The sequence below is a fragment of the Doryrhamphus excisus genome, chromosome 8 (genome assembly GCF_030265055.1).
Source record: "Doryrhamphus excisus isolate RoL2022-K1 chromosome 8, RoL_Dexc_1.0, whole genome shotgun sequence".
Classification (NCBI taxonomy): domain Eukaryota; kingdom Metazoa; phylum Chordata; class Actinopteri; order Syngnathiformes; family Syngnathidae; genus Doryrhamphus; species Doryrhamphus excisus.
The window spans coordinates 13578044-13595021 of record NC_080473.1 but is presented as its reverse complement, the minus strand read 5'-3'; the positions used below and the strand labels follow the sequence as shown (position 1 = coordinate 13595021).

The 16978-nt window shown below is 40.6% G+C and overlaps 1 protein-coding gene and 1 long non-coding RNA gene across 4 annotated transcripts in view; one reads left to right on the top strand and one right to left on the bottom strand.

Moving 5' to 3' along the window:
• LOC131134459 (ion channel TACAN-like) overlaps positions 1-16978 on the top strand; it is a 36744-nt gene that overhangs the window by 3713 nt on the left and 16053 nt on the right. For 2 of the 3 annotated variants that reach the window (XM_058079778.1, XM_058079774.1), the window contains exon 2: positions 5582-5703. In XM_058079778.1, coding sequence (XP_057935761.1) covers positions 5582-5703 — 122 coding nt within the window. Of the gene's footprint in view, positions 1-4371; positions 4408-5581; positions 5704-16978 lie in introns of those variants that run through there. The other variant, XM_058079777.1, reaches the window with a different exon arrangement.
• LOC131134461 (uncharacterized) lies at positions 422-4273 on the bottom strand. The gene is made up of 3 exons (XR_009131396.1): positions 4009-4273; positions 3827-3935; positions 422-458 (listed from the first exon to the last, which is right to left on the bottom strand). It is a non-coding gene; the product is annotated as an uncharacterized LOC131134461 (long non-coding RNA).

Genomic DNA, 16978 nt, shown 5'->3' with positions numbered 1-16978 from the left:
GCTGGGTGCTGGTTTTAACTTGACCGCACGCTCAAGCCACAGAGATACCGAATCAGGTTTCAGTAAGAGTCTTGTCTCATGCAGTCGTTAGCCATCTAGTCATCTACACCTGCTAGCAGCTCACTAGCCCGCCCCGGCTTGGGTGTCCGCGACCCGACTGACGCATGTCACGTGTTGAGTGTCGGTTTGTGTGTAAAGAGGCGTTGTAGGGAGGGATGGGCAGGGACTTACAGAGAGGTTAATGGTAAATCAGCCAAACCAAAGTCACACACTCACCCGCTACACCCCCCCTCCCACCCCCACCCTCCCCATCCAATCACCCAACCCCATCCTCTTCCACTGCGGTCGTGTCCCGGCGAGCTTGTCGCTCAGTCCCAGCCGTTGTCCTTGATCATGTGGGCCAGCTCGATGATGAACTTGCCCTCTTTGTACTTCTGGCTGCTCTCAAAGGCGTGTTCCTGCATGGTGGGGCGGCAGAGGACAGGAGAGCTGACGGTTAATTCATAGTGAACTCTAACATGTGCATGGCGTTGCCGGATTTTCGTAAACACATCCCCAAAAGGTCTCCTTCTGGTGCAATGGAGGTTACTTATATAACACGCAGTCGCACCAAAACATTATCTGGTTAGCTTCATGTGTAGAGGGATCTAATAATGTTTAAAACATATTTAGAAGGGCCCTGTGATTGGCTGGCGACCAGTCCAGGGTGTACCCCGCCTCTTGCCCGAAGACAGCTGGGATAGGCTCCAGCACCCCCCGTGACCCTCGTGAAGATAAGCGGTAGAAAATGAACGAATTAATATTTAGAAGGTTGTAAACATGTTTTGGATGAAAACTGCTCATTTTATGTATTTATTTTCTACCGTGGGCTGCACGGTGGGGGAGTGGTTAGCGCGCAGACCTCACAGCTAGGAGACCAGGCTTCAATTCCACCATCTCTGTGTGGAGTTTTCATGTTCTCCCCGTTCGTGCGTGGGTTTTCTCCGGGTACTCCGGTTTCCTCCCACATTCCAAAAACATGCTAGGTTAATTAGCGACTCCAAATTGTCCATAGGTATGAATGTGAGTGTGAATGGTTGTTTGTCTATATGTGCCCTGTGATTGGCTGGCCACCAGTCCAGGTTGTACCCCGCCTCTCGCCTGAAGACAGCTGGGATAGGCTCCAGCACCCATTAGACACACATCATTAGAATCACATGTAATCTTGAGTCTATCTGGTTGACTTTGGGTAGGAGGAGGGACATACACCCTTGACTGGTCATCAGTCAATCACAGGGCACATTTATAGCACACAAACAAGCATCCCCACTTGCAGAATCAAAGGCCTTTCACTGTGGAGTCTCTCAATGTTGTTGTTTTGTCTTTGGCCGTGTGGCTTTAGAGCGCCGTGAAGCACATGATCAGATTTCTAGTGTATAAGGCCACTAGGTCAAGCCTCCCTCTAGAACTTTGACGATGGCAGAAAATCGACACAGCTGCAACTGATATGAAAGTCAACCACCCCCCCTCCATTAAGTACTATTCAACGTGTGTGTGTTTGTGCTGGCCATATGTTCTCCACCTTGTACGGTCAGCACAGGAATAGAAACTCCTCTAAAGATAATAACCACCCATGAAATGGGTTTAGGGAAATGTTGATCCTGGGAATGTTACAGTCGGAGGTGAGGCCCAGACAGGCGGTCAATAGAGGCAGTCAGGAGCTTAAACAACAAGGATATTGTGTGCTTGTGTGTGTGTGTGTGTCCACCTCTGAGTCACGTGCCTTCTAGTGTAAACTCACACATCCATGCTGACAAGGCTCACCTCTGACAGCAGCACACGCTCGGTTCTGCTGATACATGAGGACCATAGCATGCATGCACCAATTTCCCTCCACAACATCTGACATCTGACCATACTGTAGCTTCATTCTACACGCCGAAAGTAAAGGTTTACATGCGCACAAGTTGGTGAGGACGACACAGCTCTTTATTGGAAAGGAGCCCATCATGAGTTATGAAGAATACTCATGATGGGCTTGTCAACACATTGGAAATTGCAGGAGGTCATTCCTCAACTTTGTATAGGTACATTCATTCATTCATTCATTTTCTACCGCTTATCCTCACGAGGGTCGCGAGGGGTGCTGGAGCCTATCCCAGCTGTCTTCAGGCGAGAGGCGAGGTACACCCTGGACTGGTCGCCAGCCAATCACAGGGCACATATAGACAAACAACCATTCACACTCACATTCATACCTATGGACAATTTTGGAGTCGCCAATTAACCTAGCATGTTTTTGGAATGTGGGAGGAAACCGGAGTACCCGGAGAAAACCCACGCATGCACGGGGAGAACATCCAAACTCCACACAGATGGATGGCCGAGGGTGGGATTGAACTCGGGTCTCCTAGCTGTGAGGTCTGCGCGCTAACCACTCGACCGCCGTGCAGCCGTATTGGACAATTTGGAGTCGCCAATTAACCTAGCATGTTTTTGGAATGTGGGAGGAAACCGGAGTACCCGGAGAAAACCCACGCATGCAAACTCCACACAGAGATGGCCGAGGGTGGGATTGAACTCGGGTCTCCTAGCTGTGAGGTCTGTGCGCTAACCACTCGACCATATTGGTACATGCCTGTATATTTGTTGAGTGTTAAGTTGCTTTGTGATGAATTTAGTGTTCTCAGTAAGATGACACGGTGAGTCAGCCGTATGTTGTTATACTGTTTTTATGTTATATATACATATATATATATTATATATATATATATGATCCTGTGATTTCCAATGGGTTGACAAACTTGTGAGTGCATTGATTGGTTCCTGCCAAAAAAAGAGCAACCCTTTCCGCACTGACTCACAAGTGGCACCGTATTTAAACAATTAGTAATAGTTCTGAAGTCAAGAAGACGTCACCAGTAGAAGCTGCAGAGATCAAAGTTTAAGAAAAAAGTAGTGTCTTGTACAATTTACGCTATTTTTTTTTTCGAAACAGTGCCAAAAGTGCATGGTTGAACAGTAGCTTACCAGTAATTCATTGTTGTCCCCGCCCTCCTCCTGGGAACTAAAACCACAAAAGTCGTCCTCTTCAAGTGTTGGACACAAACAGCTCATAATTCCCTCGTTATTGCTACCAGCGCCACACCTGCCTTGAGGCAAATCAGCTACCGAGCCCATGCTATCCTCCCCAGCAAGCAGCAGTCCAGGGCCCAAAACCCATCGGTGACAGTGGACCTTATGACACCAAGTACCACCAACAGACCCGAGCAAAACCCGCCAGATTGATTGCCTTCAACCTGAAACCCCAAACATCACATGCATCTCTCCGCATGGTCTCCATCATGAGTTATGAAATCAGAAATCAGTGGTATCGAACATCACTAATGATAATAATGCACAGTTATTCATAAGCCGCACGGTTCAAAGCTTGGGGGAAAAAAAGTAGCGGCTTAGATTACATTTTAAAATAGGCTTTGCCAAAATGTTGCATATTATTATAACACATGTCAGTCATCACTGTATACAGCAAATCATAAACAGCATACCTTGATATTAATTTGTGGCTGTAAAAAATAAATTTGATTTAGTGGAAAAGTACTAAAGTTCAATGGAGTGAAGGGCCATTCACATTGTTGTCATTAGAGGCCACAAATTGTATTACTTTGCTCTCACCGCCGAAGATAAATAAAAATACATCATTTCTATTCCTGAAAGCTGCCTACAGCCGCACGGAGGTCCCAATTTAATAAGAGGCGCAAATAAAATTAGGACAGGGCTGTTAATCATCCTGCAACCTTTTGAAGCAGTTTGCGTGCAGCGCTGCAAATCACTCGAGGACACTTACATATTTCCAACCCAGCGTGGTCTTGCAGTTCTCACAGTAGATATCTGCTACAGCATGGAGGCCTGTGAGCAGGACTCTCTCCTCTGCGGGACCACACCCCACATTCACCCTGCGAGAACGGGTATAAAAAAGAAACATGAGAAACTTTAGACTAAGTGAGTCATTGAATCCCACCTACTCACTCGCAGACCACGGAAAACTTGGCTGCCAAGTGTGGACTCAAACGGCCTTATTCTGTACCTACAATGGCAGCCCCATGAGGCATGCACTGGCTCAGTCTACACACCCTCCCCTCAAAGAAGTACTACCACCCTTTGTGGAACAATATGCATTGCAACAACAGCGTATGGAAACTTGCTCGTCTCCCGAGGGTAGCGTGCTTGGGAGTTTTTTTCCGACCAGCCAATTTAAGCCAATTGAAAACAGGTGGAGGAAACAAAGAACAAAAGATGGACACTCACACTGAGTTGAACAGGTATGCTCTGCCCTGGCTGCCCTGGAACGACTGCAGAGACGATAAGAAATCAACGTGATTAGAGCCGCAACACACACGGACCCTTTTATATGGACTTGAACAGAAGGTATTATTAAAGGGGGACTATGATGATCATTTTTCAGCCCTTTGTGTTGAGTTGTGGACTCCTGTAGAGCAGCTACACGCGATAACCTGCATAGAAAGCTTTCTAGATCTTCTAGAATCTGCACCTACTGAAGCTTTATTTCCTTGGAATTCTGTTTAAATAAAATTAAATAAAATTCAACAAAATAAAATAAAATAAAATTAAAACTTTAGACTATTAAAAAATAATTTAATTTAAATTAAATCTTTTGACTATCAAAAAAATAAATTAAATTAAATTTTAAATTAAATTAAATTTAAACTTTAGACTATTAAAAAATTTAATTTAATCTAAATTAAATCTTTTGACTATTAAAACAAATTAATTAAAATTTAATAAAATTTTAAATAAAAATTTAAATAAAATTTTAATACAATTTTTAATAAAATTTAAAATTAAATTTAAACTTTAGACTGTTAAAAAATTTGATTTAATTTAATTTTAATTAAAACTTTTGACTATTAAAAAATGAATTAAATTAAAATTAGATTAAAAATTAAATTAAAATTTTAATTTTAAATTTAATTTAATTTAAACTTTAGAATATTAAAAAATGTAATTTAATTTAATTAATCCACCCACAGCCCACCTCCGGACACACCCACTCTGCTGTGATTGGTCACACTAACTAATATGATGAAATGTTCATGGTGCAGCACACCAGTGCGCCTATATAAGGAAGTTAGGCTCACTGTTACGTCACAGTGAGCCCGTCTTAGAAAATAATTCTCTGAAATCGAGCGTTCAGAGCCATCCCAAACTTCTTTCAGGGCTCACTTCCAAATGCGCAAACCTCATTAGCTGCAACTTAGGCATATTTTAACCCAATAATAAAACATCCTGACAACATTCATAGGTCAAAAAAGTGGAAAAAGCAAAAGTGTGTGTTAGGTGAGTGCTGTGTTTCATTGCATGTGGGAAAAGTGATTCATTCATAATATACTGTAAGTCACTCAAACCACTAACCAAATAGTACCTGACATGCAAGGGTTGTATAATTCCTCTCTCTACTGTTTAGAATGTTTCCAATTGCTTTAAAGCTTGTAAATTTAACCATTCGTCTTTTAAAAGTGAAGCCACGTGAGTTGGAACATATGAAGCGCATCTATTAAGTTGACTTTTTTTTACTTTTTAGGCCAACTCGATGCAATCCACGTCCAGCAGTCGCCTGCCAGTTACCTTGGAGATGAGCTCGTCGTGGTTGGCCAGGTGGGCCCGGCAGTGGATGCAGCTGTAGGTCCGATGGCAGCTTGGCAGGTAAGCCTGAAAAGTCTTGGAGCGCGTCATTCTGACCATGGGCGGTGTTGGCGGGCGGTGCAAAAAGGGACTGCCGGCCCAGGTCGGCTCACAAGGGAAGCACCGCAACACACAGGTGAGGGCCGTGGTGCGCGGTGGGTCGGGAGGTAAACACCTGAGCACAGGGCGGGAATGAAAGCGGTCATGGTCCTATGGTTGCGTAAGAGTCGCCTCCATAAACACAGATGCATGTGTGGAACTGCTGATGGATCAGTGGAGGGCATTTTAAAGCATTTGGCATATTACTGACGCTCTAAGACACATGTTACACCCGCAAACGTAATAACTGCCCACAAACGTAATAAACCACAAACGTAATACAAATCTGCAGCTTTGAATGTAATAAATTTCCCACAAACATAATAAAATTTGCCTACTGCAAACATAATACTGATTTTTTTTTAATTATTACATATGTGGAAAAAGTAAAAATCTGTAAATGTAATAACTTCCCACAAATGTAATATGAGACAAAATAATGATCTTTGTGGTTTTTGTTGTTGTTTGTTCTTTCTTCTTTTAATGAGGGAGAAGGTGTAGATGTCATTTAGAGGATTTTAAAAAGATATATTTTTTTTCTTTTTTTTGTGGAAAAAATATTATTCAAAGAGTATCATTTGAATACATTAAAGGAATTATTATTTTTATTATATTATATATTTATTATATTAATTTATTAAATTAATTATTAAATTATAATTGATTTTTCATTTAAAATGATAACATAATTGTGATAATTGCAATTGTTTTAATAAAATTATTATTACCATTATTATATATATATATTTTTTGATTATTTCTTCCCCATAAACACACAAAATCACACATATAATAATATACTGTAAATAAAACGCACATGTACACCCACAAACAGAGCGAGTTTTAACAGTACAATGCAATCTTTTCTTGATTTAATTCATGAAATTCATTAATTTTTGTTGAATTGAATTCTTGGTGTTTTGTAAATATTGTTGTGATATTTACACCAATGAAGCAAATTTGAATCTAATTGAATGAATTGAAAAATATGAATACTAAAATTCTTCTGCTTATACAGTACAAGTTGCTCACTAAATGTCTTCAACAGGCCACATATATTCTTGTTCTTTAGATTATTGCCTATTTTCATGTATTAACGTTTGTGGGCAGTTATTACGTTTGTGGGTGTAACAATACATATTTAATATTTAGTACACTGTGCTACAATTTGACATACGGTATTTACGGTCACACATAAACACAGACAAAGGCATAAACACTACACCTTCTTGATCCATTCAAAGTTCTACATTGGGGTAGAGCATGAAACATGCTATTCTCTGCAAAATGCTAGATATAGCGTTTTCAGGAGAGTCAACCCTGTGAGCAAACCTGACACCCGTTGACCATTTAGCTTGTTTGATTCCTGGAAAAATGGCAATTCAAGTGCAACAGGGAGTGGAAATAATCAATCCGATAGAACAGAAGGTGTTTGCCAAGACTGAATATGTCTTAGGTTTCAAGCTGAAAACATCAAATAAATCCTGCAGGCCCAATCAAACCTCCTCCATCAGCTACCATCAAGCGTGTTGGCGCCAGATGGAATCACTTTGAACTACCGCAGCAGCTGCATTGGTGTGTTTGTCCACAGTCGCAGGCACGCTTCCCATTTACCCAAGCTGCAACCGTTAGCTTGCACACTGCATGGACGTCTACACTATGAGGACCGCTGAGTTAATCTGCTTAGCCTAACACAACCGTGAGCCTCATGCTGTACTCGCTCCATGATAGCAAACAGACAGAGGCCTTCAAATACTTGGTGTTGGTGTGCATGGTGCACTGAGAAGATTAGTGAGCTGGCCTGGACTATGTCCAATGGTTGGAAGTACGGATGTTCTGACCAAGCGTACATGTGCAAAACGACACGGTTAACTGTCTTTGACTTTTTGGATTTTTGGATTTCCATTCCAAATGAGGGATAAAGTGACAATTAGACGTTGGCTGTAGTATTTTGGACAGTTAACCTGTACTACTTGACAAAAACCTGGCTGATTTTTAAGTACATGGTGTATTGTCCTGTATACAGTAGAACCTCCCTTAGTGTAAGCCCCGGTTTGCATGTTTTTTCTGCCTGGATTTGCGTATATTTTCCGATTAGCATACATAATGCAGGTCTCTTTAAGTAATTGATACCCTGCAGGAGTCCAACTGTGTTTTTACTGTATTTGTCGATCACAAAATATCCTTCTTAGCTTGCTAATAGGTGGAAACAGGAACCCAGAGTCAGCTCTGTCGTCCGTCTATATTCTCATCAACGGTTTACTCTGTTGTTGTGTGCTAAGTCTCAAAAATGTTAACACAAAATGTGTTTTTGTAGTTTTAAAATGAAGGTTTTACATGCATAAAACACTTTGAAATGTAGTGTATTTTATTATATGGCTTAAGGTTTGTAGCTTTTTAGACAAGACTCAGCTGAATATCAATTTTATATTGTTGTATATCGTCATATCCCAAAATATTGTGATATAACCCTAACCTAACCCTAATTTACATAATTTCTCATGAGAAAAATGTTATTTGCTTAGAGTATGTTTTGGTTTGAATAGCTCCTTATGTAGGGAATTAATGATGTTAACCAAGGCAGTGTTGTATACTAATTGTAATAATGTAGTGTAAGTGTCCTGATGTTGCGTTTCATGATGTAAAACAGCAGTCATTTAAAGGGGACCTAGTATGGACCTATTATGCTCATTTTCTGCCCTTTTCTATGGAGCTGTGGACTCTTATCAAGCAGCTACATGTGATAACAGAGAAAGCTTTCGATATCTTCCAGAATCTTCACCTATTCCAGCTGTTTTTCCTTGGATTTCCCTTGGATTTTAATTTATTTCACCCACGGCCCATACCTGGGCATACCCTGTGATTGGTCCCACTCAGTTTATACAGCTACTATATGGATATATGGATATGCCCATATAAGTCAGCCGGAACTCATTGAAACCGAGCATTCAGAGGCAACCCAAAGAACTTCAAAATGCCACCTACCAACATGTACAAATTTATAGTACTTAACATAACATGCAATTTGACTCTTGAATACACTGGTATGCGCTTCAATTTTTGCATTTTTCTGGTTTCAGTTTCAATTTCAGTCTTTAGCCGTATAGCTAAATAAACAAATATTATCAGTTTCTCTAGTGCAGGGGTCTCAAACTCAATTTACTTGGGGGCCACTGGAGCTACGGTCTGGGCGAGGCTGGGCCGCATCAGGTTTTCCAAAAAAAAAAAAAAAACGCATTTATTAAAAACAGAAAAATGAATAAACTTTGCTTTTGTTCCGATTTTCTACAAAATTTTTCTACACAAAATAAGATGAAAAATAAACAAATCAAGAATAAAGAAATCAATCAATCAGTAATAAATAAATAAATATATAATAATAATAATAAAACACCAAATAATAAAAACTTAAGAAACCACATATAGTTGGTGGGTAGACAAATTATTTTTTTCATATTAAAGTGAACAAAGCATTATTAGAGCCCTGTAGACAAAACACGACTATAGTCACATTTATTCTCCTTTTATTTACAACATATTGCGCAACTGCAGCGTCTTGAGTCACATGCTAACTCGCAAACTAGAGCGCTAGCGACTTAAACGGTAGCCTTCAAGTTATTTCCTTGAAACTTAAATAGCTAAAAACGTACCACTTCCACACGGATAGGGAGGATAACTATTAACAGTTATTTAACCTTTAACATGAACATTAATCAAATGTAATAATTTTTTCTGGGTACATGATACCATACAGCATCCATATCAAACTTGCGCGGCAGCACTAACATTAAACTTTCATATCAAGGAGGGGGCCTCAAACTAGTGTCCTGCGGGCCACATTTGGCCCGCGGGCCACGTGTTTGAGACCCCTGCTCTAGTGTTTCGGGTCGAGCATGAAAAGAGAACCACTGCACTAATGAGAGTCACGACATGCAGCACTTCCTGTCAGTATTTAGGGAAGCATCTGGCCAAACGAATAAAGCTCCAAATGGAAGGAGAGCTTTCATTTCCAAAGCAACACATGCGGAAGACCTCTTTACTGGTTTACCTTATGATTATTTTTAATGTACGCCTGAGGCTGATAAAGGTTCCAGTCATGATGGGACTGTGGGATTGGTGCGGTATAAATAAAGTGTGAGACAGGCCCTTGTTTAGTTGATATGTTTTTGGTTTTTTTTGCCTTCCTCTGACCTGGTGCCGGAGGTGTGAGGTTTGGGCACAAAGCAGTGCTCAGTACAGATGTCAGGAGTCAACCCCCTGATACACACAAAGATGAAACAGAACAAGTAAACCCAATGGGAACCATTACATTTGTTATATTTTTATTCCTTAATTTCTCTATAATGCCCGGATGAACGTGTAGGTGCATCATATGTACTCAAATGTATATGTTATCAAAGTGGGAGGGATTAAAGTGTCACATACGTGACACACCTCGTCACGGGCCAGATATAATCCATGCACATTATCCTTCAGTTGTCATGGAAACAATCCCTTTTTTACAGACATACCCAATACCAAATATCAACATTTATTATATTATTTATATGTATTTATTTGGTTTTAGCTTAAACTAAACTTAAATTTCAATCGGCTCTCAAGTTAGTTCAGTTAGTCATTAATCTGATTTGGTTTCTTTCTGGGTGCCTCCCATTGGAGGAGTTCCAGGCACGTCCAGCTGGCAGAGAACGTGAGGGCATACCCACAACGCTCTCCTCATGTGGCTTGGGAACGTCTCGGAGTCTCCGAGCTGGGGAGAATATTGCAAAGGAGACTAATAACTCGACTCTGCTACTAAAAATACATTTTTACTAAATGGAGCCACTGGTTCTGTAATTGATTCCCCCCCTCAATGTCCCATTTACACCTGTCCTATGATTGGATTATGATAGATTATGATAGATTCTTTAAAATAAGAGTTACAATGGCTGACAGCTGCCAACAAGGCAAGCTAACAAGCTAACCGCTGAAACTGTAGCACAAATAAGGCAAGATCTAAGAGGCCCAGAGACACAGTATTTAGTAAGTTAGATAATTGCGCAAGAATACCAAGGCACTACGGGATGATTCAGTAAAGACTGATTCTGATATCAAGGTACTACAAGATGATAATACTGCCTTGTACATTGCTCTTAAAGAGGTTTAAAAACCCTATGGAAGAAAATAGAGCACTGCGCAATGATATCAAGGTACTAGAGGATGATATCAAGGTACTACAAGATGATAATACTGCCTTGCACGTTGCTCTTAAAGAGGTTTAAAAACCCTATGGAAGAAAATAGAGAAAAAAAAGAAACACCAATAAGGAACTCTCCTATTGCTAACATGTATGAGTATATTTTGTCATATTTTCTCTTTTATTGTGTCTATGTTGGGCGGCATGGCGGTTTAGTGGTTAGCGCGCAGACCTCACAGCGAGGAGACCAGGGTTCAATTCCACCTTCGGCATCTCTGTGTGGAGTTTGCATGTTCTGCGTGCATGCGTGGGTTTTTTCTGGGTACTCCGGTTTCCTCCCACATTCCAAAAACATGCTAGTTTAATTAGCGACTCCAAATTGTCCATAGGTATGAATGTGAGTGTGAATGGTTGTTTGTCTATATGTGCCCTGTGATTGGCTGGCGACCAGTCCAGCGTGTACCCCGCCTCTCGCCTGAAGACAGCTGGGATAGGCTCCAGCACCCCCGCGACCCTTTGTGAGGATAAAAGTGACTATAGGGGTGTTATGTCATGTCTAGAGGGTTCTAATAATGTTAAAATATATTTAGAAGGTCTACTTATGAAAATATTCCATTAATAAATAAGGAATCCAACTTTGCAGAAATCGACTTATCATGGTTGTAATCAATTATGATATGGAAGAAGTAATTCGATGACTCCACAAAATGATTGCAGAAGCAGCAGAAGATGTAATCAAAAGGTGGCACCACTAACAAACACACAAGCACAGTGTGTGTTATCTGTGCTCGTCTATTTGATCACTTTCTCTTTTGGTCCGCCTGCCTGTGTCATCTCTTCATCTGCAGCCTAAAGGCCTTGCCGCACAATTCTATCGTTTTTTTTTTTTTTTTCTCTGCTGCCACTGTCTATTCATCAGTCCTGTCGCACATCGTTTGAGGTCACCGAGCTGCCCGTTCTGGTCATTTCGGAGTGTCATCACAAAAGGGCTACGTGCCACGAGTCTCACCATCCGAAAGGGCCCTTGTATATCGCCAACAAAAAAACCTTTGTTATGTAACCCACTGATGCCCGCCGCCGTTGTTGCCGCTGCCGTTTGTGACGGCGATCGGTCGCAAAGAGAGGGATGCGAGTCAGACAGGGACAGCGAACGAGAGACAGAGAGAGAGAGAGGCGAAGTTGCGGTGTGTCTCTCCATGCTGCACACAAACTGCACCCACGACGCCCATTCAGCACTGCCGGTTCCCCCGATCAGTGTTGCCAAGCCCAGTATACAGCAGCATGACATCACTAAGCCACCGCGCATATCAAATCTCACTGATTGGGCAAAGCTCCTCAATCATACTGCATACTTTCCATCATGTTTCGTCTCTTTTCAGGTGATATTTCCTCAAAGAGAGGACACAAATAGACACGAGCTGGCATATTAACAATTCATATTCTGTTCTATGTTGAAAACTGCACATATAACACACTCTAAACTCGTTTTAGACCACTGGCTTTGTTGTTTTGATGACCATTTTCACAGCATATATGGTATTTGTCTTTTTGCAGTGACTCACCCAATATCTGTGCATATGCCAGTGATACCTTGCAGGGCTCGACAATAACGATGTACCGATGGCCCGGGGCAAGTTAAAACAAAATTCAAGCAAGTAAATCCAATCAGTGATATTCCCGTTGGGCAAGTGCACTTGAATACCCGTTCTTGTTCACGATCAACCAATCAGCGATCGTTTGACTACGAAAACAACTATCATGGCGTCCCCGCCAATATTGTCTAATTCTTCAACAACTTCTAAAGCAGGGGTCTCAAACACGCGGCCCGTGGGCCAAATGTGGCGCGCAGGACAACTAGTTTGAGGCCCCCGCCTTGATATGAAAGTTTAATGTTAGCGCGGCCCGTGCAAGTTTGATATGGATGCTGTATGGTATCATGTACCCAGAAAAAATTATTACGTTTGATTCAATGTTCATGTTAAAGGTTAAATAACTGTTAATAGTTATCCTCCCTATCCGTGTGGAAGTGGTAAGTTTTTGGCTATTTAAGTTTAAAGGAAATAACTCGAAGGCTACCGTTTAGGTCGCTAGCGCTCTAGTTTGCGAGTTAGCATGTGTCTCAAGACCCTGCAGTTGCGCAATATGTTGTAAATAAAAAGAGTATAAATGTGACTATAGTCGTGTTTTGTCATGTCTACAGGGCTCTAATAATGCTTTGTTCATTTTAATATGAAAAAATAATTTGTCTACCCACCAACTATATGTGGTTTCTTAAGTTTTTATGATTTGCCGTTTTATTATTATTATTATATTTATTTATTACTGATTGATTTTCTTTATTCTTGATTTGTTTATTTATTTTTCATCTTATTTTGTGTAGAAAAATAAAAATTAAGATATTTGAGAACAGTGGAATGTTTTATCAGAGCTTTTATTGTAGAGAATTGCAACCAAAGTGAAGTTTTTTTAAAAAAACATTGTTTTTACTAATTGCGTTTTTTTTTTTTTTTTTGAAAACCTGATCCGCATCAGACCAGAGCTCCAGTGGCCCCCAAGTAAATTGAGTTTGAGACCCCTGTTCTAAAGGAAAACACCAAAAACTGATGAAACAGTGCCTCCTAAACAAGTATATTTATCAAAGCAAAGTGCCTAGAAGTCTCTTGACAATCCAGATTTCCATACAACGTCATGATCTATTTAGGAAAACAACCACAGGAAATGATAATCATTTAATCTTTATTTGAGATTCTCATGTGATGGCAAGTAATGTTTGTTTTTAATGTAGAGCCCTGCCTTGTCCCATCTCCTATAACTATACTTACGCAGCAACACGATGAGAGGTCATTGCAACATCATACGATTGCACTTAATTGGTCTGAAAACGCTACATTTAAAAAATCATCTTTGTTTATCTATCTATACCAGCCACGCAAAATGACAGACAGAACAAACCACCTGTTGCCATTCATAAAACATTTCAGCTTGCACATAAGAAACTGGACTTTATTGGGGCACACAGCACCCAAAATAGAAATGATTTGTAAAATAACAAAATTACTGCCGCTGCTCTGTTACATAAAGGGATAAAATATCACAAGAAAACAGAAGAATCTGAGTAAAAAATATGCATGAATGGAGGAAAACCATGTCAACAAACTATGTGAGTCAGCCAGTGTGAGGCATCCACATAAACGTGTTCCACTGTCCAGGAACCATAGGGGGTACTCTGCCTCACTTCCGAAGTCAGCTAGGATAGGCTCCGGCATACGCCTGCCACCCCATGTTGTATTTCAACGTATATTTTACTCTGTTTACTTGTTTTAATTCAACCCCATTTTCTGTAAAGTGTCTTTGAGTATTTTGAAAAGCGCTATACATTCATTCATTCATTCATTCATTTTCTACCGCTTTTCCTCACGAGGGTCATGGGGGGTGCTGGAGCCTATCCCAGCTGTCTTCGGGCGAGAGGCGGGGTACACCCTGGACTGGTGGCCAGCCAATCACAGGGCACATATAGACAAACAACCATTCACACTCACATTCATACCTATGGACAATTTGGAGTCGCTAATTAAGCTAGCATGTTTTTGGAATGTGGGAGGAAACTGGAGTACCCGGAGGGTGGAATTGAACCCTGGTCTCCTAGCTGAGGTCTGCGCGCTAACCACACGACCACCATGCCACCAAGCGCTATACAAATAAAATTTATTATTATTATTATAGAACATATATGGATGGAGATATTGTAGTACACATAGGGATTATTATTATTATTATTATTATACAAATGCAATGTCAGCAGCCCGCAATAACTCTTGATTAACCAATTAATCAACATGCACAATTTGTCAACAAAGTTGACTCCAAATTCTAATCTGTAAGAGAGGCATTTAATGCCAATGAAATGAAACTACCCATAATCAATAACCATATCCGCACACGGAGGAAGCATCATGTTTACAGCGTTAACATGATTCCACACAAGTGTCATCAATACACACCAACCAAGACACGCCATTGTGAATTGGGGGGGGCAGTGTGTGTGTTGCCTACTGTATGAATCAGGTCACAGGCAGTGGCACACTTATCTGGGCCAGAACTTCAGCCACCACACGGAACCCAGATGGCAGGGATGCCTGAGCTCAGCAATCCTGCGCGCGCACACACACGCACACACACAACACACACACACACCATTCAACACTGACAGGTTTGAGCATCTGCAGTGACCCGGGTGGTGACGTTGAGAGGGTTATACAGGATAACCCGGCTAGACCACTTATGTGTTGTCATGTATCGGGGTTCACGACAGCCACGCGCGTTCACGCGGATCATCTGACACGCACTTATGGAGAGACAATAAACAATGTGAGGATAAAGTGTATGTATTATTTATAGAGCTAGGCTGCCATACTATCCTCTCCCAAAAAAAAAACAAAAAAAACACCAGCCCAAATACGTCGACCTTTTAAGCACGACACAAAATAATACTTTTTGGCAACATTAATAACACTCATTATAAACTTACACTGATATTATAATAGTGTTTGACACATAGAAATGCAGCAAAGTAAAACAACGCACACAAAATAGTTGTACCTTTGAAGGGGAGAAAAGGGCACCTCCGCGTAGCCTAAAAAAAATGTCGCACCTCCTCGTTTTTCCTAGTAGCAATGCCAATCCTAAATGTTCCTTGGTGCTCCGTATACTGCAAACGTCCTCTCGTCTTCTTGTCTCTTGCCTCCTGTTCTTTTGGGCCCTGGTAAGTCGTGCACAGACGCAATGTTTTGACGCGCAACGATGCCCAGCACAGTTTACGGAGGAGGAGGGTAAAGAGTGTAGAGACACGGTCAGCCGGAGCGAGATGGTTCTCTTCCTTGTACTTCCGTTATTGCTTGGTTTTTAGCATGGTTGTGTTTCTTGGACTGTATTTACTCCTTTTGTACCTCTTATAGTGTTTGTTATACATCGGTGTTGATTATTATAATGTACTGGGTTTGGTTACTAGACGACTTTTGTAGTGTGGTTTGCTGTGTATATAAATACATTAGTACGTTAAAAACAAACTTGGCGCATGCGCACAGTATTACGATGCATCAAAGTTGATACGGTGTCGAGATAGTGGTTAGCATTATGTTGTGGCTATGATATGTGCATATTTACCGAGATTGTACGACTTCACAACCCATACAAAGGCATTATATTTAATGTTAACTTCCTGTTCTTACTTCAGTCTCAATGTCAAAGCTTCGTCGGTGCAACAGCAAGTATATTTTGACGAGAAACATTTTCCAGCTTGACTGTTTGTTCTTTGGCAAAGGGGGTGTGGCTTGACAAATAAATGACATGTGTATTGGCCAGTCATTGAAGTGATACAACATAGCAACACTGAGCCGATTGGCTCAGACTAGAGCAACAGCCCATTATAAATACTATATTTATAAATCCTATAAAAAGGTATCGTGGAAGTGAATCTAAACAAATAAATCGGGCTTTGGTGAAAACCATACACGGTCGAATTCATCGCAAGGACAAGCATTTTTTCTTCTATTACGAGCAATTGTTTTCATTACAAAGCTACTGTACTGTACTTCTATATTAACTCGTTATCGCCACCTGGTGGCGAGTCACTATAATATCTGGAATCTCCCATCAAATGTAGTATTACAAGTGAAGTTTTAAGTTAATTTACCACAGTTTCATACACTACATATTAAATTAATAATATCATATATATGAATTATGCAAAAAAACTAATAAAGAATAACTCAAATAAATATAATAGATTGTATCACATTTATTGCATGATGCGCTTACACAATATTTCCACAAATCAGTTACAATAAACCCCATATCCATTTGTATAACGTGGAAAAGAAAGTGAAAGTGTGAAGACCCTGAGGACTTAAAATAAAGACACCAGTAAATATTACACACAAGCATGCAAGAAAGACATGAAATACAAAAAAAAAACACAATCAATCAGTGACTGTGAGACGTGTAATACTGGTAGATCCTATG